General features: G+C 34.9%; 2 protein-coding genes and 1 pseudogene across 5 annotated transcripts; 1 reads left to right on the plus strand and 2 right to left on the minus strand.

The window, feature by feature from the left end:
* Positions 1-7511: 7511 nt before the first annotated feature.
* Positions 7512-15546, minus strand: LOC148926759 (uncharacterized). Of its 3 annotated transcripts, XM_089057968.1 has the most exons (4): positions 15435-15546; positions 15138-15279; positions 13611-13704; positions 7512-8350 (listed from the first exon to the last, which is right to left on the minus strand). In XM_089057968.1, exons 2-4 carry the CDS (start codon positions 15243-15245, stop codon positions 8208-8210), a joined length of 345 nt encoding a protein of 114 aa, XP_088914094.1. In that variant the 5' UTR covers positions 15246-15279; positions 15435-15546; the 3' UTR covers positions 7512-8207. The 3 variants fall into 3 exon arrangements, 2 of the variants coding, with proteins under 2 accessions (XP_088914094.1, XP_088914093.1); XM_089057967.1 differs by having other exon boundaries at positions 15138-15537; XR_016130216.1 differs by lacking the exon at positions 7512-8350 and adding an exon at positions 12068-13463 and having other exon boundaries at positions 15138-15534.
* LOC148926760 (uncharacterized) lies at positions 8361-11098 on the minus strand (the record flags this gene model as incomplete). The annotated part of the gene is made up of 1 exon (XM_089058549.1): positions 8361-11098. A coding segment is annotated over exon 1 (1761 nt), but the record flags the coding sequence as incomplete, so codon positions are not given.
* A 2040-nt stretch (positions 15547-17586) lies between the features above and the next one.
* On the plus strand, positions 17587-18374 carry LOC148926761 (norbelladine synthase-like; annotated as a pseudogene). The gene is made up of 2 exons (XR_016130242.1): positions 17587-17887; positions 17968-18374. The product of XR_016130242.1 is annotated as a norbelladine synthase-like (transcript).
* The last annotated feature ends 5131 nt before the right edge of the window (positions 18375-23505 follow it).

Raw genomic sequence — 23505 nt, forward strand, 5'->3', positions numbered from 1 at the left:
TAATGCATGGAGTGCCGACGTGTACAGCTACCACGTCAGATGCTGCCGGTAGAGCCGTCAAATCGTTCCGTGTAGAAATTGTCCACGTCAGATCATGTCTGAGAAATTGCCATGTCACGTGGCCCCACAACATATCTCTCTTTTTTTCCAGATTTTTTTGTTTTATTTGATTTTTTTATTGTAGCAAATGGGTCCAATCTAATGCACCGCTGATCTCTCGATCCTCACAAAAATCTAGAATTTTTTCCACTGATTTTACAGGTGTCCAATAATAACTTTTTTTGTGTGGTGAACATAGCTGTTTTTTGTCCCAATGTCATGTAATTTGGTAATAGATCCAAGCTGTTACTTGTAAACTTGCATTATATTCCATTTTTTTTATCATTCCCGAGTCCAGACTACTTACATTATTTATATACATTATTTATATACATTATTTATATTTTTAGTAAAAATTTTATTCTCTCATTTATATTATTCGCTTTTATTTTTTATTCTCTTTTATAATTTATTCTTTTGTGCCAAAAAGAATGATGCAAATAGTTTAAGATGAATGAAATAATAAATCTTGTAATTAACAAATCAGTACTTGATCTAACAAAAGCACAAAATTAAAATAGGAGTATAAAGAAAGGTCTTCATAATTTTATCACAATTATTAGTGAAAAAAATACAAACATTTGACATTCCTCGTACCATACAATTCCCAATTCTGTAGAAGTTAGACTGAAGTATGGAGCAATAATATCAAATTAATTAGGTTTGGTTACACAATTAATTTGACAATATGAATGTTTTGGAACGTCACAATTAAGCTGAAATCTACCTTTAATAAAGCAATGATTGCGTATAATTTTATTATATGATCGGGATCAACGTAGTCACCAAAACATTGTTGCACACTTGTTCGATTTAGATAGATTTCCAATATATAATATTACTTGTATCAATTGTATTATTGCTGTCTTGGTATGACTTTATTATCGAGTTGAGGTGTTCGAGACTATATGAATACGACCGATATGTTGTACTAGTATTTTAATAATTTAGTTTCAGTATCATTTACTCATAATGGAGTTTCATACAACTGCTTCATTCACCTCTTAAAATGATTTTTTTGGTTAATCTCATAAAATTATAAACTTTTAATTTAGAAAATTGTTTTCTCTTAATAAGGCGAGACTCATTCTTTATTAACAATGTCTCAATCACGTTTTCTTTCTATCTTTCTCTTACTTTACTAATTATATATTAAAACACATATCCTTTTAACCGTTCATATATATCAAGAACATATGGAGTAATATTTATTGTCCGTGAAATTCCAATATTTTCTCTAAAATATAGAGAAATCTCATTGAAAGTAAAAATATGATGAATATACCTATTTAAAATAAGAAAACGGCAATAGTATAAACTAAAAGACCAGCATATAATTTTTCTTGTAAACCCATGATATAACACTTCTCTAGTCTAATATTCAAATCATATACTATAAGAGTTATATTAGTACACATTTTAAAAATTGATTTATTTCCTCAAGTCTATGATTTCTTATAAGTCTGTTCACATTCAAATTTAACTCGACTTTCATATCCAATTTCACATTAAAACGTTGAATTTTGTAATGCAATTCAGAGTAAAATGTATCTCCATCAAATATTTGAGTCAATCTCAAAAAATGTAAATTTTTTTAAAGGCATTGTTATGACTTATGATAGTGGGCTATTCAATTATTACATAATTTAGTACTAGTAGTATATTAAGCAATATATATGTGGGCTCCTAAGTCCTAATCGTCGCTATAGCGGACGCAGATCTCTAATCAAATAAATATTTATATGTGTAAAGCAGTTTAATTTTTTTTATGTTTAAATGTTATGTCTAATTTTATATACTTATAACATGATTTGTATAAAGGGCTAAGTGCTCTTAAACACAAAGTTTCACCAAATTTAGAACTTGCAATAGGATTAAAATTCTGCAACCACATACACAATATTTCAATCATATTAAATTTTTACATAGTTATCTCATGCTGAAGTGGACACATGAATTAAATGTGTATATGATTTAATCAATAGATGTATCAACACATGTATATTGAGTATTTACATCAATTCTAGACTTCAACTAATTATTGACAATGGTTTTCCACTTCCGCTGTTTATGATAATATTAGTTGGGAAATTGACAGTAGTAGTATAAAATCAGAATAACTGAAGGAATTATATTTTTTTATACGTTAAATTAGAATTAAATAAAGTTAATTACGCACAATAATATAAAGTATTATCTCTCGTAGCAATGATATATAAATATACTTTCAGAAAATGAAAAAATTATTGAAGAATAAGGTATTTTTTTGCACGAAATTCCTCCACGTTGCCAGCAATTTGTCTATACATGAAATGTTGTACCAAAAATTTATGAGTGTACACGTGTTATTTCCAATTGAGGATAGGATGCAGATGCAGAATTGCGATGGCACAACTCCGTAAGGCATAATAAGTTGCGTTGTACGTGTAAGTTGTAATCAATATTAATAGTAGTATGATTTTATTTTCCAATTGTATGAGATATCAATGATAGGAGTGAACGAAATGGCCTGTCAAAATGGACTCGATATCCAAATTTAAAAAAGTTGGATCATCAGATACCCAAATTCAAATTTTTTGGGTATCCGATCGGGATCGGGTAGTAAAAATTTTGGATTATCGGGTATCTGATAACTCGATACTCGATCGGGTACACCGAACTAGACCTGCCCAAGATTTATCGAACCGGCGGTTAAAACCGAAACCGTAACCGCTAGTTACGGTTCCGAATCGAAATCGTGACAATTTATCCTAACTGAAACCGTCGATTTTTGAACCGTGGTTTGGTTCAGGTTAAAAAAATTTCGAATCGAAACCATGTCGGAACCGTCGGTTCCGGGCGGTTCGAAACCGGAACTGCGAAAAACCGCCAGTTCGGAACCGAAACCGAAACCAGCGGTTTTGGAACCGGGACCGTAACCGCGAAACACCCTGGCGGTTCGGTTCCGATTCAAAAATTTCTAAAACTGGAACCGGCGGTTCCGAACCGTAACCGCCGGTTCATGAACCGTGGGCACCTCTATACCGAACTGTCCGATTTTTTTAAAAATTAATAAATTATATTTTTATTATTATTAAATGTAATTTATTTCTTAATTACATTTGAGTTAATACTTAATAGTTAGTGTATAAGATATGTAATTTCATTTCTTAATTACATTTTAATTTCATCGACTTGTGATATTTTGAATTTTGAATCTTTGATGATATTATTGTTAGATCTTGATTCTCATGAATTGTGATGGTTACTGTGGATGAATGATTGAACTTATGAATTATTGAATTGTGATGTTTGTTAGGGATGGATGTTTGAACTTATGAATTGTGATGGTTATTGATTTATTATGAATGGATGAAAGATGTTAATATGTTACTATAACTTATGAATTTTGTATTTTTCAAAGTTTGTAGTTATTTTCTCTTAAATTCGAATTACTATAAGAATTTTTTATATTTCTAAAAGTTTGTAGTTATTTTCTCTTGAATACTACTTCAACTTTGTATTAAATTCGAACTTAATAATATTAAATAAATTCTAAAATTTATTAGTTAATTTTCCAAAAAAAAAAAACAAAAAACAAAGTCACAATCAAGACTAGATACCCGATTTTTCGGGACTGGATACCCGAATCGGGTATCCGAAATCAAATTCAGGTCGTGTATCGAGTATTGGATTTTGAGAATTTCGGGACCGGGTATCCGCGGATACCTGATTTGACAGGCCTAACGAAATCGAATTTAAATGAATTATTAAGTTAAACTTAACTATAGTTTGTTCGGTTTGATACGTTTATTCCGGTTCGAATTTTCTTGAGTATATGTTTCGTTTTCTTTGGTTTATTCATTTTCTTCTGTATAATTATTTCGATTTGGTTCCGTTTAGGTTATATTTAAGCTTGATTCCATTTTCTTAATTACAACAAAATTTATTATTCTTCTTTTTTGGCAGTGAATGGATGTTCTCCGTTTGATATGAATTCGCTGTGTAATACTACTACTATTTTTTTTTTGTATATAACTATATTTTGACTAATGTATTCTTTTGGATATAGATAAATGAATTAGTATTCAACCATTAGAATCATAGAAATTAAAAAAAAAAAAGTATCTATATAAATAAATTATACAATACTTATGAACATTGCGCATCAATTTCTCAATTACAGATAATGTTTCATTTTGTATTATTGCCTGACATATATGATATACCATCTATTTGTCGAAAATATAGAAGATGAAATGTGATATATCTTCATAGTCATATCAGTGATAAACACTTCACAAATCGGGGACAAGGAAGAAAATTATACAAGGTTCATCAATAATATAATTATCTCATGCATTTACCACTAACGATTTAATTACGGTGAAAAATCATCTCTGTCTTCCTAATTTGTGGAGGATTCTTTTAACAGACAAACTTATGGTGATTTATCAACTAAAGGTCTCAAATCTCAATGCATGCACGATCACTACACATGTCTAAATTAATAATGATAACACAATATAACGATGATGAAGTTTAAATAATACTACTATGACAAGAATCTTTTTCTTCATCTAAAAAAGAATCTCAAATAAGTAATCATAATTATTTTATATCGCAATAATTAATGTTGTTTGAGGGTGAAACCGATGTTTTATACTCCTATCATTCAATGATATTAACAAGATTGTTTAATCTCTTTCTCTACATCACTGAAATTAAAAAAAAGAACTATTATATATATTGTGGTCTCGTGTCCTAATCTTGATTGCGTAGGCTTCGATAATGAACTAAAGAATTTTGCATTAATTTCTGTATTTGATTAATTGAACTAATGGAACATTAGTTTATTTTTTTTATAATAATAATAATATGAAAGTCCATCAACAACATACACGTTAAATAAGCTAAGTATAATAAAATTTTATTAAGCCTTGTAACTAAGTTCTTAAACATAGATCCGACATAAACAATCTTAATTTGCAGATTTCTTGGATTAGTTGTCGATATGCATAAAATTCTTCGCTGTCAAATTCAGTGAAATTTAATTAATTCCACAATCATTAGACTATTTGGCCCACAATTTGTAGTTTTGTACACATGTAACACACCTCGAATCTTGGCTCAAACCCAAATCTAATTCTTGACTAAATCATATCGCACCTACACATCTCACACCACCTAATTTATTTAATTTTTTTTCAAAAAAATCATCAAATTCAAGGAAAAAAAAATTATTGAAGAAAAAACTGAAATGGAGAAACCACTCTTCAAAGTCCAATGCATATAAGGCAAAACTATATGGAATAAAATAAAAAAATTGAATTATCATATGAGTAAACGTGATTAGATATAATTCAAAAAACTGTATGTTATGTGACTGATGTCGAATAAATGAAATCAATGATACACGATTGCATTTTTCGTGGATGTTATGTAATGAGTTATGTCTAATAAATGAGATTAATGATGCACGATTGAATTGTGGTAATCAAGGGACCTATAACAATAATTGTAAAAATTATTTTAGATATCTCAATAAAAAACAAAATGAGAAGATAGTCATCCGTATTTATTGATGGAGCTTTGTAGTATTCCATCTACTACGATCATTATACATTCATGCCACGTATTTCTGTCAAATTGACATAAATTATTGCACGAACTAATTATTTAAATGCATATGTACAAAAAACTGAAGATATTCTTGTCCCCAATTGTACTTGAATTCTGCCTACAAATTTTGTGGTTGTGAAAAGTCATGAGATTATGCATATTTTGTGTTCCTCCAAAATCATTAATCGTTATTTCTTTTGCGTTTTTCTCCAGAGCCCTCAAATTTTCCAATAAGCTAAGCTCGTTGTCTTTCCTCGGGGGAGGATCCCCTGCTGTGGGGATAAACACAGCACCAAATGCCGTGGCATGAAACGGCGTAATTTTACTTTCATTAATAATCTCAACAGCAATTTTGTTCTCAATTGATTTGATTTAATAATAGCTAATTCATTTCCTCTTTTCTATGTACATATTGTACTGATTAGTTTTTTGTTCAACCTTTTTCTATTGCTTAAGTATTAGTTTTCTCATATACATCAATTTCTATCACCCATAATTTCATTCTCATACTTAATTCATGCAATTTTTTCTTTATTAACTTTTTTCCTTTTCTTCTTTTTATCTGTACATATTATACAGAATATCTTTCTTCATATTTTTTTGCTAATACTATCAACCGAGACCATGTTCCCTCATATTATAAATCAAGGTTAAAAAACAATACTCCTCCGTACTTTTTGAATGACACGAGTTTGAATGTAGAATTGGGTAAAGTAAGAGAGAAGAAAAAAGTAAGAGAAAAGTAGTGTTAGTGGAATGCAGGATTCATATTATTAATAAGAGAGAAGGGGAAAAACTTTCATTTTTCGAATGTGCCATATTTTTCGCAGACAACCAAAAATGACAAATGTGCCCTACCTTTCGTGGACGGGGAGAGTATTACCTAATTAATAGTTGACACTAGATAATAGATAGTATAAAATAATACTCCTACTTAGTGAGTGCCTAAATTAAAATATACTCTCTCCATCCCATAAAAATATGTGCATTTTTTATGTTCATTCGTCTCATAAAAATATTGGCATTTCCAATTATGAAAAATTATCCCAATTTATTACTCATATATATCGAGTTATTTACAACTTATATCACCATTAAAATATACTCTCTCCGTCTCATAAAAATATGTGCACTTTTCATTTTCGCTCGCCCAATAAAAATATGGTATGGAAAGTTATTCCAATTTATTACTCATATATATCAAGTTATTTTCGTTCATCCCCACCATCATTCATGTTTGTATGTACAGTAGATGATGTTATAAGTTATCTCCTTGATATTTTTATGAGATGGAGATAGTACAATTGAAACTCAATTGAAATATGTCCATCACCAACATATAAAATTTGATCAAATGGTGACTACATGAAAAACGAAAAATATAAATCACAATTGATTACAAATAATTTCAAAAAGATTTACTTTAAGAAAGTAAATTAAGTGGAAAAAAATTATGAAACAGTAATATTAAGCAATAGAAAAAGTTTGAACAAAAAGTTGACCAGTATAATATGTATATATAACAGAGGAAGGAAATGAATTAATTATTATTAAATTGAATCAGAGAACAAAATTGCCGCTGAGATTAGTAATGAAAGTAAAACTACGCCGTTTCATGCCATAACATTTGGTGCTGTTTTTATGATAAGGATCCATGTATTTTATAATCCATTTTCCAAGGATTACCCATTTATGATGCTTGATCTAACTATTTTTGTAAGATTGATTTTCAATTTATCAATAAAACAAAGGATAAGGTAGACCCAACCACAAAAGTTGAATCTAAACAAGAATGGATGGAAGATTAGGAATGGAAAGCATGTGTATAATGATGAGATAAAAGAGTTATGACCATAGGACCTTGACTAAAAGAATGGAAACAACCCTAGGTAACTTTCAATAGCTTTATCACCCCTTGGCTCCACTACTCAATGGATACACCCCATTGATGCATATCTTTACTTGAATCAATCTATGAAATTGAGACAAGCAACCTTCAAGGAAGGAATTGGATACATTTCTCAAAGAGGAAAAACTCACAAAGGAGATATCTTAATCACAATCTTATCTAGAATGAAAAATGACATCAAAAGATATTTATACTAAGGGTCCAAAATGTGGGAAAAGGCCCACAAAATCTAAGTCTCGGGTGATTCACCCGAATTGCAGGGTGCAAAACACCCGCCCGAGTGTTCTCTCTGGACTCGCTCGCCAGTTCTGCGCGACTTCTGTAAAACCGCCATAACTCCCTCATTCGGACTCCGATTGAGATGTGCAAGATACCCACGTGAAGCTGTTTCCAAGACGAAGACTATGGTGGTAGTTTCATAGTTTTCGGATATCATCTCGATAGGACGATTTTTGGTTGAATCCAGCTGTAGTTGAAATCCTTGACGCACGACTTCCATGATCGTATCATCCTCCCCTTCTTGGAAAGGATTTGTCCTCAAATCCAAGCCTTCTCTATCCCTCACATCCTCGGGAGACCCTCTAGCTTTATTGAATCCTTAGTATGTCTTCACTCTCTTCCTTGGACCCCAATCAATCCATGGCTCACATCGAGGTGAAGATACTTGATGTCTAGCACTCATGGTTATATCATTCTCCCCTTCTTGGAAAGGATTTGCCCTCAAATCCGGATTTCGCACACCTATGAAATGGAAAAAGAGCAAATCAAATATCAAAGTATGATGAAAAGGATTAAGACCACTAACGGCTCTTAGAGACAATACTACACCAAAGACGTTGTATGGACCTCCAAATTCATGTTCCCTCAAGCTCAAGGCCAAGTCACAATAAATATGAGAACACAAATTAATGAATCCTTTCATGTACAAATTCCACCCATAAGGAATCAAGACAAACTCATCAAGATACCCTTCATACCAAAACTCAAACAATCTCACAATATAGGTACAAGATGTGAGTGCAAATAAACATAGGCACTCCTTCACAATGTAGTCCCAAAGAAAGCCATTAGATATAAAGTTCTTCACAAATAGACCATAAAACATCCCAACCCCATTGAATGGTTTGATGGACATGCAATAAAAGCAACCAACATGCCAAAACACACATGCCCCAAGCACCTTGTTTCTATTTGGCTCGATCATTCCCATACAAATGATGCCCAAATTATTGAACATCTTGACAAAAGATCTGGCATTCTCATCAAGACTAGGCATATACAAGAAAGGGTCCTCATATGGTGCAAAATGGAAAGTTATCAAGAGAGGTCTAAGCACAAATATTTTATTCTCACGCTCATGCAACGGACAATCATTTTCAATCATTAACACACCACTCTTGCTCAAATAAGAAGTTCTCTTCCACAAATTGACAAACTCTTGGTCAAAATATAGAGGTGGTTCATCACAACACACATCAAGTTTGCAAGAAGGATTATCATTCAACAAACAAAGTTCATCCCAATGTATTTCACTCACTTGCTTCAACAATTTCAAAAAGTGGTCAAAAGTATATGCACAATGTATCCATAAATCTTTATTCTCCACATGGATCATAATAAGCACAACATCATGCATATGTAACTTGTGTAAAGTCATAATACGCATCATAAGATTTTTATCAAAATATGCCTTACACAATTCCTCCAACAATATAAAAACAAGACCACAATTATGGGAACAATGCAATTTTATGCCCATATTCACAACATCATTCTCAAGAGACATATGAGTGGAAAAATCCTTCACAAAACGGCCATAGAACACTCCAATCTCATTGAAGGGTTTAACCACCTTGAAATGAAAACATAGCAAACACCAAGTTCTAAAGTCACTATCCATGTCACTCCTCTTGGTCCTACTATTCTCAGCCGCACACTCATGAAGCTCAAAATTACCAACAAATGAAAACTTAGGCATCTTAGCATAAAAGGAAGACACTCCAACATTCAAGGTAGAATCCATAAGAGAAATGTCATGTCTCTCAATGCTTGGGCTTATCAAGAAAGGATCAATATATGGTGCAAAGGTAGATTTAGCATTGAAAGATTCAAGCTCATGAGACCACTTTTTACACAAGTCATCAATAACAAATCTATCAACACAAAGAGACTTCTCTAGTGTAATCATATGCAAGGGAGCATCACAAGGAGACAAGGATAGTGCACTTGAACCTTGGGCAAGGAGTTCATCCACTTGCCCTTGTTCCTCTTGGTCCTTCTCCGGGGGCATAGTTTCCAAGCCATGTGCAATTTGATACTTCACTTCCATGTCTTTAATTAAATTTCCTACACATTCATCAACACAAAAAGACATAGAAGAAGTGTTTGTGGGTAAGAGCTTATTTTCCTCACCAAGGGCAAGAGGCAAAAGATCATTTGGTGCCCACCCAAGATTGGCCTTAGAATCTAACAAGCACCCTTTACTCACTTGTGCTTGTGGTTTTTCTCTCATTTGATATTTTTCTTTTCTCTCACCCCCACCACTCTCTCTTGACTTTTGCACCACACACTCTTGTCTTTTATCACGCTCTCTTGGCTTTTTAGACTCACGTTCACTCTCAAGCCTTTTCTCTCTCTCTCGTTGTTTTTTTCTGCTAATTTAGTTTAAGCTCATCGAAGAGGAGACATTTCCATATGCATCATGAGGCTTATGTGAGAAATGGAAAGAAGAGGATGTAGTCAAATGACTTGATGAGTTACCTCTTTGGTTCGTGTCAACACCACCATGTAGGTAGGTAGGCCTCAATCGAGCTCTATATGAGACTTCTTCTTCAATTGGTCTCTCAAACCCCTTATGGCTAACGTGATCTCTCACCCTCCTAGAATGCCACTCTCTATGAGACTTTGGAACTCGTTCCCCACGAATTCCCCTATCAAGTCCATTTTCATGGTACCTTGATTCATAGTCACCTCTATCATCATCATAGAGCCCAACTCTCCCTTGTTGATTGCCCATCCCAAATCTACCATAGCCTCCATTCTCATCCCGATTTGCTATATTCCCTCCTTCAATTTCCCCACAAGACTCCACCCCTCCATGTTGGTTTCCTACCCCAAAACGACCATACTCCTCATTTCCTCTTCCAAACCGCCTATTGGCTCCATTACCCCTCGACACTACATGTTCTATGCCGGAAGCTTTGAGATGTAGATGGTCACTTTTAGGAGTGACAGATCTTGTTGCACGAACGTCCTTTAAGGCTCCAACCAATGTGTTTTGATTGGATTTCCATCGGGTCTCGAACTCCTTCCTCCGGGCATCCATCCGGGCATCCCATTCTCTCATCTCTTGTTTGAGATCACGACTAAAATCTTCCATCATTTGGGACATCATGCTCACTAGATCCCCTTTGGGTTTGGAATTACTTGAGCCCACGCCCTTCTCGACTTCCTCCTCGTGGATGTCCACCATTTTGTTGGATCGAGTCATAGGAAGCATCAAAGTTTCCTACAAACACAAAAATAAAAACTAGGGACTAGTCTTAAAGATTAGTAAAATTAAGAAAGAGAGATTTAAGAAGCTAACTCACCCCAATGTAGTATCCCAACACCCCCCCCCCCCCCCCCAAGTCACTCACCAATGTCACTCGGTAGGTTTAGAATATAGTGGGGCTAGTATCACACACTCTCGATCCAATTCCCACTCGTTGGCGCCCGGACAACTCAATCAAGGTATACACCTCAAGAACATATGGACACCAAGTAGTAAATACCAAAGTAATAATGATTAAACATATGAAAGCAAGGAAAACTAGGCCTAGAGGAAACACACACACTAACGAACACAAGACATGGGATGAAGCTTTTTGCTGAAATCTGGCTGATCTTTATGATTTTTTTTGGTATTGATCCCCGCGCCCAATTTAGATGAATTTTGGTGGATAGATTCCCAAACAAGTCTAGATCATGGAAAAAATAGCCATATATAGTCAGATTTGATAATTTGTTAGGTTTTGTATGGTTTTCCCCAACTATGCCAAAACAGGGCAATGATGTTAATCTCCACAGTTAACTAGGCAAACGAAGGAATTTTTTGATGAAATTTTGCAGGTAGCTAGGTCAAATAACATAGATCATACACACCAAATTTCAGATTAATCTAAGCACAATTGATCAATCCGATCATCCCAACAAAAACAGAATCAAAACAAAGAACAAAAGGAAAAATAACCCAACCCAAAGCAACAATAGATCAAACACCTAGTGGGTACTAGGATCTAGATACCAAATGATAAGGATCCATGTATTTTATGATCCATTTCCCAAGGATTACCCATTTATGATGCTTGATCTAACTATTTTTGTGAGATTGATTTTCAATTTATCAATAAAACAAAGGATAAGGTAGACCCAACCACAAAAGTTGAATCTAAACAAGAATGGATGGAAGATTAGGAATGGAAAGCATGTGTATAATGATGAGATAAAAGAGTTATGACCATAGGACCTTGACCAAAAGAATGGAAACAACCCTAGGCAACTTTCAATAGCTCTATCACCCCTTGGCTCTACTACTCAATGGATACACCCCATTGATGCATACCTCTACTTGAATCAATCTATGAAATTGAGACAAGCAACCTTCAAGGAAGGAATTGGATACATTCCTCAAAGAGGAAAAACTCACAAAGGAGATATCTTAATCACAATCTTATCTAGAATGAAAAATGACATCAAAAGATATTTATACTAAGGGTCCAAAATATGGAAAAAGGCCCACAAAATCTAAGTCTCGGGTGATTCACCCGGTCGGGTGAATTGCAGGGTGCAAAACACCCGCCCGGGTGTTCTCTCTGGACTCGCTCGCCAGTTCTGCGCGACTTCTGTAAAACCTCCATAACTCTCTCATTCGGACTCCGATTAGTGCAAGATACCCACGCGAAGCTGTTTCCAAGACGAAGACTATGGTGGTAGTTTCATAGCTTTCAGATATCATCTCGATAGGACGGTTTCTGGTTGAATCCAGCTGTAGTTGAAATCCTTGACGCACGGCTTCCATGATCGTATCAGTTTATCCCCACAGCAGGGGATCCTCTCCCCCCTTCCGAAGACGTGTTCGCAAATTCAAGGTAAAATGAGCCTTGAATGGATGAAGTAGTTTTTTTTTTTTTTGAATGGAGTATATATTGCTCATCCTCGTTTTGTAGAGAGCACCCTGTGGCAGAATGATCTGTTAGTGTGTTACACATACTTAGAGTTGGTTTGTTTTTTGGGTTTAGATAGGAATGATCAACTGTATCTTGATAATTTGGTTAAGATAATAGAGCTCATAGTTGCTCTTGTAGATTGATGAATTCATCTATTGCTGACTAATCGTAAATTCCTACTTTTGATAGGCTTGCTGGTATGCAAGAGCTGCAGAGGGGGGATATGTGCATGCTATGTACTCCATAATACATGCAGTTCTATTCTACTCACTCGGTGAAGGATTGAAACAATCTGATTTGTTGGCTAGAAAATGGATGAGGGAGCTGACGACGGCCATAGCAAAGCTCAATCAGAGCCATGCTTCTTGCTGACAAATGCCACTCTTTAGCTTAGTTTTGTTGAGGACGAATAGTGAAATGAACTGATTCAGTAATTTTAGAGTTAACCCAATGGAATCTACTCGATAAAATTATTTCCCTAAATAAATTCTTAGGACAGGCTGGTGGGGACACTGTCCCTCTTAAATACCAGACTCCTAACAGAATGTATCAATCGGTGTATTTATCACAATATAAAAACATCCAAAAGAACTTCTTCATCGTCTCTTGCATCATCCACGCACGATTTCCACTCATTATTGTAATACCTAATTGAGCATGTTCACATCAATATGACAATAGCACACAATCAAATATGTCTAAATAAATACTATCATTGTAATTCCAAAATTGAGCAACTTCCTGTGTGCGGACGTTTGTACACACACCACACAAATCAGAGAAGTACAGCAAACCTAAAGATTGAGATCTTGAAAATGCAAGGGGGCTAGCAAGATTTGATCCAGAACATTTTTCAGAAGAGTGGCTTCCACAAATTTGAGGATTTCCCTGAATATTACGACATAGTACTAATTACTTAGGGCATGGAACTTAAAAAAGTAACAAATGCAAGAATCAAAAATAATTTGCACTGAATTCTTACATGCATGCATAAATCAAGGTTTGCCTTAATATGACAGTAACATTAGTATCAAAGTAATGTAAAAGTGGGCAATCTAAAATTAACTCCTGAAATATTTCAACCAAAATTCACTTGTTAGATTTGGGAAGCAATGTAAACATGCCTAAAAGAAGCCCTCTTTAGTTGCAAAATAGTTCTACGCCTCTACCAACGGGCTCTACAAGATCAGTCAGCACCAAAATTATTTAAATGTTACAAAGCCTCAACTAACTATAATCTAATGAGCTTTCATTTCCAAGCAATTGAGAAAAATAGCTACTTAAACTTGAACTAATTGGGACATTTATAGAGCCAAGGACAGAGAGGCACAGACCCACTCAAGTTATTGTCCAAGCAAACAAAAACAAATTCATGAAAAATAGAAACAACGTAACAATTGACAACAATACAATTGGTATGCTACCTAAATTAGTAACCATGCATGAGACATAGATTAATTTTTCAAAGTTTCCAAGTAATTTTTTTCAAATAACTAAAGTAATAAACATGTGACAAAGATTTGTAGAACATGTATGCCAGTCAATTGATTAGAAGAACACAGCCTGACTGACATCATCTAATCTAATAAAGGAGTTACATTAGCTATATCTCAAATCAATTTTCTAGCCAATATTGTGCAAGTCCACTAAATTAAAAAAGTAAACTGATCCAAAACAACTTTCTTTTAAACCATCCACTAAATTAAAAATGGAATACATAGTCACTGAACACTGTGCATTCTACATTAGCTTGATCTCAGTTCAATTTTCTAATCAATACATATGTGCATTTCAAAAAAGGAAAGTGATGAGATATATGTATTTAAAAAGATTAATTTGCATAATGGAAAATAATTGACTTGCTCTGTGCTTTGATATTCATTAGTTTAATAAAGTGAAGCTATTCACAGTTATTCGTTGCTTCAAAGGAATGGTTTGAGTGTATTAGAACCACCTACTGGAAATGAAGAAGACAATGAAGGCAAACTAAGTAGCTTGAAAAGGGTAAAATTTCAAACATCAACAGAAACAGCAAAATTTGTTCGAATTCCAATATAAATCTTAATTCAACTCAAGTTAGAAATTTAGGATATGATACAGCTGCAACTGAAGAGCACTACTTCTGAAAAGCATCAGAATTTTTTCCAAACAATTGAGACTTATATAACTGTCAAACAACACTATCAAGGCTTATGATGCAGCTACATTTCTAAAATTATCACAACTATTTCCATAATTTAATCCAAACAACAAACTCATCATTTGTGGATCTCAATGGTGGTGCACAAAATATTAAATAATAAACAGAAAACTCGCGCTACCTTCTTCTCGCCATGGAAGTTGCCGATCTCAGTGGCAGTGCCGCTACCGGTGATGGATGCTAAAGAGGGAAAGTACCAGAGATTCCAGAAAGCTCGCATAACTGCCATTTCAATCTGCTCAATTGTGAAAATTTACACCAAGCTGGAGACGGTGACCAGGTGGTTCAGGATAGGAGAATCACCCCGGTGACATGGCGTGGAGAGAGCAATTGACGGAGGAAATGGGGAAAGTGAGAGAAATTAGGGCGGAGCAATGGTCTAAATATATTGCAAATTGAAAAGATATATGCTAAGCACCGGAGTAATCGAGGCGGAGGTCGAGCTCGGCTGCAATGGTGGTGGCGTCTCAATTTTAGATTCTAAGCTGCAATGGTGGTGTCTTAGCATTAGAGAGATGTAATTAAAAATATTACTGCAATTTTGATTAATTATTCACTAAGAATAAAATAAATGCAGTGTTGGAATTATATTCTCAACTATTTTGAATTAGAAAAAATCAAAACTAAAATAAAACCAAAGATAAAATAAAATTTAGTGTTAGAATTATTTCTGTCTCTAAAATTGAAATTAAATAAAGTAAAAAGTATAGTTAATGGCGAAAAAAGGTCTGCCACTAATTATAAAATTACTGAATTAAACCAAAAATAAAATAAAATTTAGTGTCAGAATAATTTCTGTCTGTAAATTGAAATTAAATTTTTTTCTGAAATATAGTTAAAGATGAAAAAATTCTGACGCAAAATAAAAAAATAATAAATTATAGCTAAAATAAAAATGAAATTAGTGTCAGGAATATTTCGGTGTCTAAATTGAAATGAAATACTCCCTCCGTTCCCTTATAGTTGAGGCGAAACTTTTTGGTATGAAGTTTAAGAAATGAATGTTGAGTGTGTTAAATAAATAGATAAAAAAGCAAAAAAAGAGAAAAAGGTAGAGAGAATAAAGTAAAAAGTGAATAAAGTATAGAGAATAAAGTAAGAGAGAGTAAAGTAAGAAAGATGAAAAAGTTACTATAAATGGAAATGACTCAACTATGAGGGAATTTCCCGAAATGGAAAAATGACTCAACTATGAAGGAACGAATGGAGTAAATTTTAAATATAGTTATTGATGGAAAAGTTTTGCCATTAAATTAAAATTGCAAAAACTAAAATAAAAATTAAATGAAAAATATATACTGACAGCATCTTCCATCACTATGATAAAAATATAATGTTATTATTTTCAGATACTCATTTCGCCACTAGTTCCGCCAATAATTAGAGAAGGATAACTGTCCGTCACTAATTCCGTCCGTAAATCACGCCTTTTTTTTTAGTGGATGCACTTACACAGGTCTACTATATTTCCAAATACTCTTACATAGTACTTTGGCAGGCCCACAAATTACTCAGAGGAAATTAACCAAAATAAGGAATTAGTTAACCAAATCAAAATGCAATTTTTAGGATGTATACAAAATAAATGCACGGTTCCTAGAGTGAGATATTGTACCGAATTTTCAACAAATTCAAAGATATTAGACAAAAATAATAAATTCATGGAGTGACTAATAAACTTAAATTTCCTAGCATGTTTGTCCATTATTCTAGGTGGTTTAGATAGACCACAAAGAATTCATGATATTAGACAAAAATAATAAATTTATGGCCCGACTAATAACCATAAATTTCCTTGCCTGTTTGTTGACAAAGTATTAGATGTAAGTTGTACCATAACAAAGATTCGAATCGATTAGTTATATATGCAACATATCAATAAGGAGTAATGACAAATTAATCTGACCTAACTTCACATTCCTCCACCTATTAAACTAATTTTCCTAACACTGAATTTAGAGTAAAATAAAGTAAATCAATTAGTAGTATTATTCTTATAATCTCTACACAAATATAGGGAGTAATTAAATTGAATTTAGTGTTTCCGGTATTAAATGATCATTTAAAGGACATGAAAAATAAAAATGAAGTTAGGTATATCAATTATTTTTCACTTTTCACCTGTCCAAAAACCGCCTGCAACACGCGGCTGAGCTGAGCCGCTTCCAGCTCCTTCCCCAACGGCACCGTCCCTGACAAACCATCATAATCGAGCTCAGGTCGAAGTTATCCACCAGCGGAATTATTAGTGACATAGATGTTTCATATTTTTATTAGTGTGACGGTAGAATGTGTCTCAGAATTATTTCACCTACTGACATAGATCAATTATGTCTTGAACTAGTCTTTTCAAGTGATGTTTCAAAGCTAATAAAGATGATTTTTATATTTAGTGAATTCTATGTAATTTAAGACTGAAATAGTGTTGCACATATTATTATCACTGAATCTTTTATGATAATAAAATAGTCATTTTCAGCCATAATTCAATGTGCCCTTGCCCATTAAATGAGTCACACAGAAAATTCTACCAACAAATCAAACACTACATTGGGCCATAAAATGCACTATGAATGCCCCTATCTACCAATTCAAACACACCCTTATTTTATAAATAATAACCCTCTCAATCTCAACTCTTCTTTGTAGTGCATAGATATCTCCTCTGCCACAACCGGAAATTGAAGATGTACGGAACAATATCCGATGAGAAGACGGTTGACGTACTGGCAACCGAAGTGTGGAAGATATACGGCACTCTCCAGTTCCCCAAATTGGTGATGGAAGCCTTCCCCGACCTCTTCAATCGGATCAACGTCGTCCAAGGCGACGGCGGTGCCGGAACCATTCTCGAGATGTTTTTCCATCCAGGTACCATCCACATTCAATTCAATTAAATTCCGCTAGATTTATGTAATTGTCCTAATTAATTTAATTAATTAATTGAGCAGGGACGGGAGGGGGATTGAAGTCGCAAAAGGAGAAATTCATGGTGGTGGATCACGAGAAGCGTGTGAAGGTGACAGTTTGACAGAGGTTGTGGAAGATGGATATCTGGATTTAGGGTTCACGCTGTATCGTATGAGATTCGAAGTGATAGAGGTGGAGGGAAACGAGAAGCAATGTATAACTCGATTTACGATCGAGTACGAGCTCAAAGAGGAAGCTGCAGCGAATGTTGCACTCGTTTCCATTCAACCATTCACTGACCTCGTGCAGTTCATTGCTCAGTATTTGCTCCGCAACAATGATAATTGATCTACTATTAGCCGCAACAATGACATTGATCTACTATTAACTTGGGACCGTGTGTTTTACTTTCATGTTTACTAAAATAAATTTCTATCCTCCTACTATATATCTCTGTATTGTGTTTTACTTTCATGTTTACTAAAATAAATTTCTATCCTTCTACTATATATCTATGTATTTCATTTTTTCTTTTCCATGCTTTTAATAACAACAATCAATATGAATCTTCATATTTTATCAATTCATAACTATGAAATCTTGAAAAGCCGCCACAAGAAAATCCTACTCCCATTGTTAGCTATTAAAAATCACATTTTATCCGCCACAAATTTTAAAAAGTGTTAATTGAAAGTTAATTGAAAAAGTTAAATGAATGTGAGTCATACTCTTTGTTAAGCTCGGATTGTTCACTATTTTAGGACCTTTATTTAGTCATTTTGAGTATCAATGTTGCATTACATGTCCAATAATTGCATATTTTATCTATTTTGGTATTTTGACGTGTTTTGTGAGAAATGTGTAAATTAGAGTATAAAATGATAGCTAAAAGTCGAAGATAGAAATCTGGAGTATTCAACCCGCCTAGCGGTCCGCTGCAACTCAGCCAACGACCGCTGAACAGGTAGCGATCCGCTTTGGGAAAGTTGTACTATAGAACAAACTCTCAATGCTGATTTAAAACAGATGGGCCATAGCAAAATTTCTTCACCTACACACGCATTAATCTTCCTTGCCCCCACCCCACAAAATCAGTCGAGGGCTCGGGGCCTGCTTGTAGCCTGTCTTCATATTAGCTTTTCTATGTATTCTCATCTCATGAATACCAATCTCATCGTCCATATCCATGAATATATTATTGTGGGACTGGACGATATAATAATTTAAAAAATGACTTAAATGACATGAACAATACCATTAAAAATCCATAATCTGGTTCTAAATTTGTATATTGATAATCGTTTATATTAGATTAAAACTTTTTATTAAAATAGGTTTAGTAAATTAGGAAAGCAAATTACTTTCTAGTATTTTTTTTATTTGCCACAATGATATTACACATCATGAAGATAATACAATAATATTCTTTTTAAGTCGTTTGAAAATATTCACATTTTTTATTTTAGACTTGTACTATCCATTTGTTAGATCTACTGTAATAAGTTAAAAGATGTTATTGAATCAAACAATATAGTTATACTAACTTTTTTTTATTGATATTTACATTCATCATTATTAAGAAAAGGTAATAGTAATAAACAAATCTTAAATACTCTTATTACAAGGCAGGCCTCTGTATGTGTTAAAAAGACAAAGGCCCAAAGCCCAGTTACAAGAAAACTGGGAAGAGAAGCAACATTGAGGGGTCGGCAACTGGAGATGTCGTTTCCCGGTGGACGCCGACGGTAGGGTCGGCTAACCCCTCACTAAATCCCTAGCTCTGCCTAGACCAGGAGAAGGAGAAGTAAGGGGTGAGGGTCCTCTGCATAAAAAAAGAAAGACATGACGGTGGTTTTTGCATTTTATTAAGGGGTGACCAAAATATTCAAAATCTGAATCAAATTGCAATTTGAAATTTAACTCGGATTTTTTGGAATTTTCAGATCAAATTTTGTAAAAAATTCGGATGTTTGAATCCGATATTTAATATCCGAAATAATACTATACAAAATAAAAATATAATACTATAAACCTAACATATTTAAAATTTTACCGTTGAACAATTCTAAGGGTATTTCACATGAGAATTTTGGATTTTGGTATTGGATTTTCAAAGTTTTGGTATTGAATTTTCAAATTTCCATATACCGACTATATTTTTATGGATTTCGTAGTTTGGATTTTGAAATTTCAGACAATTTAGATCAGATCGGAATCATTTTCATGAAATTTTGAGTTTTCAGAACAAATTATGCAAAAATCAATTCGAAATCCGAAATCTGAAGAGCAGAACTTCTGAAAAGCTTCAAAAAAAATTTCCAAACAATTGAGACTTATATAACTGCCATACAACAAACTCACCAACACTATCAAGGCTTATGATGCAGCTACGAACACTTAAGAGCATCCGCAATGGTGCTTAGGCCAGCCATAGGCCAGCTATTCTCTCCCCTGTCACGTCAGCAACACTAAAAAATCCACCTGCCACATCAGATTTAGGCCAGCCATAGGCCAGCCGCAATAAAAACAATTCAAAATATACTACATTTACGGAATTAAAATTACGATTAAAATACGGAATTAAATTTACGATACATATACGGGAAAATTCATTAATTGCATTTAAAAAAGTTACATAGATAAAAAAAAATTACATGCATAAATAAAGAAAAAAAACTATCGCCGTGCAATCCTCCGTGCCCACAACTCTTCAATTATATCCTTTTGGAGTTGAATATAAGCATCCACTTGGCGCATGTTGGCAAATTCCTGAAGGCGGCCGGCTTCATCGAGAGGTACCCCACGTCGTACACTAGGGGTGGCCGTTCCGTGGCTTGGACCGGCTTCATCGTCACTGACCCAACTAGTCAGTTGTACGCCTTCGTCTTCGACGATCATGTTGTGCAGGATAATGCAGGCGTACATTATCTGGGAAACACATCCGACCTCCCACAAACGCGTTGGACCCTTAATTGCCGCCCATCGAGACTGGAGCACACCAAATGCGCACTCCACGTCCTTGCGCGCCGACTCCTGTCGTTGCGCAAAGTAGGCCTTCTTTTCATCACTTGTTTGTCGGATCGTCTTCACAAAGACCGGCCACCGAGGGTATATCCCATCCGCCAAGTAGTAGCCCATATCATGCCGGTTGCCGTTGGCCACAAAAGAGACGGCTGGACCGACGCCCTGGCACTTCTCGTTGAAGAGGGGAGACGAGTTCAGGACGTTGAGGTCGTTGTTCGACCCAGCTACCCCAAAATACGCATGTCAGATCCACAACGTGGGGTTCTTTGACTTGTAGCCGGTCGTGTAGGCCCCCTTCCAGGCAGTCGGACAGTTCTTCCACTCCCAATGCATACAGTCTATGCTGCCTAACATCCCGGGGAACCCATGCTTCTCCCCGTGCATCTGCATCAAATTCTGACAATCTTCGGGAGTAGGGCTTCGAAGGTACTGCTCACCGTAAATGCTGATCACGCCCCCTGATAAGGCTCATTTCATGCATTGGTTTTGGGTTAAAATTATATGCTTTTGGGGGAGATAATGCACAAATTTTGAGCTTAAATGTGCAGAAATCTGCTGGATCCGGGAGTTTGTGTAAATTGACCTGGCAGATGCAAAATAGCTGATTTTGAAGTAAAATACCAGAAGTCGTCGCTCGGACCTAGGAGAATCAGGAAGTTGACGACAGGAGTAGAAATGGAGCAAAAGCGCAGAAAAAGTCATCTACCTGGTCAAGGAGACAAAATGACAGAATGGAGCTGAAGCGCAGAAAAAGTCATCTACCTGGTCAAGGAGACATAATGGCGTAATGGAGGTGAAGCGCAGAAAAAGTCATCTACCTGGTCAAGGAGACAGAATGGCGTGCTGACATGAAGATCCTCAATTATTGCAAGGGTAAAATGGTCAAATACCGACAAGAAGTTGCCTTAGGGTTGAAGTTAGAGCCACTCTATAAATAGAAGCTTTCCACAATGAAGAGGGGGCGCTTAACGCTATCGTAGTTTAGGTAGGAAGCTCTCATAGGCGCTTAACGCCACCGCTCTCTTAGTTTAGTTAGATAGTTTGTTGCTTTCTTAGCTTAGTTCAATGGTTTCATCGGAGGAATTGACGACTTCACCGTTGGATCTCGACCCATTTCCAGTTTTATGAAGCTTTGGTGTTTATTTTCATGTTGATGATGTTTTTACTTATGTTTCTTGGATGCTTTTCGCAATTGGTAGCTTAGATGTTTAGATCCATGTTGTTTACATGATTTCCAGTAGTTTAGAGGTTGAGATTTAGTTGTTCACGTGCTCGATTTCTGAGATCCGATAGTTTAGGTGATGCATGCAAGGTAATCTGTGTTCATTTCGTTTTCTGCTTGACCCAGTAGCGTAGATCTGGTAGTTCTAGCTTGAATTTCGTGTTTACGTCTCGTTTTGAAGCATGCTCTGTTTTATTTCGTCAATGGTGTTGAAGCTCTGTTCTATGCGCTGTTTTTACTTGGTTATTTGGAGAAGATGAAGTAGGAGTTAGTTAGAGAATCAGATCTGCTTTTTGCTTTTGCTTTTTGGTTTTCCAGCTTTTCTGTCAGCCCAACTAGTTTGAGAAAAATGGTCCCCACTTTACTTTTACACTTTGTCTGCCTATTTTAGGAAAGCCTTTAGCTTGGTTAGTAAGTTTCAATTGTTTTCTTTAGTTGCTTTCATGATTTATTAAATTGATGAAAAATATTTTCGTGTTTTATTTTCCTTCTGTACTTCTCCCGTCTCCTAGGTCAGGTAAATAGAGTCCAGTTTAATTCCGCCAGGTCAAGTAGATTAGAGTTTTAACCCACTCAATGAATGCGTGGCAGCAGCCGACCCCTTTTCCGCTTGTGTCATAGAAACGATCTCGAGTAGGTCCATAGTCCCTGTGGTTCGACCCCGCTCTTGCCCCTTATACTTAGTAATATTTGTTGCATTAGTGGGAAAATTATAAATCTTGTTGAAAGGAGGGACACGTGCACACGACACACGTGCAAAAACCCGACCCTTCAAATGGCGCCGTTGCCGGGGACTATGGTGTTATCTACTTGATTTTGTTTCTATGACACTGTAAATAGCTTTCGACTTTCTTCAATTTTCTGTTTTTGATCGTTTTCTTTTGTCTAGGCATGACTTCTTATCCAAGGTGTTTCCAAGGTTGAAAAAAACCAAGGCTGAAGTGAAGAAGGAAAGCTCTCCAGTTACATGTGGCTGAAAGAATGCCTATGGGGCCAGGGAGTTTCCTCATTCTTTCCATTTTATGTTTATTGGTTGCATTTATATAGTCCTTGGATATTTTAGAAGCTCATTTTGTAAATACTTTTAGCCGAGTTTTGATTCTTGTGAATACTTTTCTAAGAAAATCCAAAACCATTTTAAAAATCAGAAAATTTCAAAAATATTTTATGTTCATAAAAAAAAAAAAAAAAAATTAAATATAAAAAAAAGGAGTTTTTAGGGATAATTCGGAGCTATGCGTAGTGGAATCCACTACGATTCCACTACGCATGCACCCTATTATTGCCTAACTGGTCAGTTTGCTAAGTACTCTTCGGGAATCTACTGGGTCAG

Source organism: Salvia hispanica, chromosome 5 (genome assembly GCF_029641045.1).
Source record: "Salvia hispanica isolate PSC_SH4W2 chromosome 5, Shi_PSC_v1, whole genome shotgun sequence".
NCBI classification, from domain to species: domain Eukaryota; kingdom Viridiplantae; phylum Streptophyta; class Magnoliopsida; order Lamiales; family Lamiaceae; genus Salvia; species Salvia hispanica.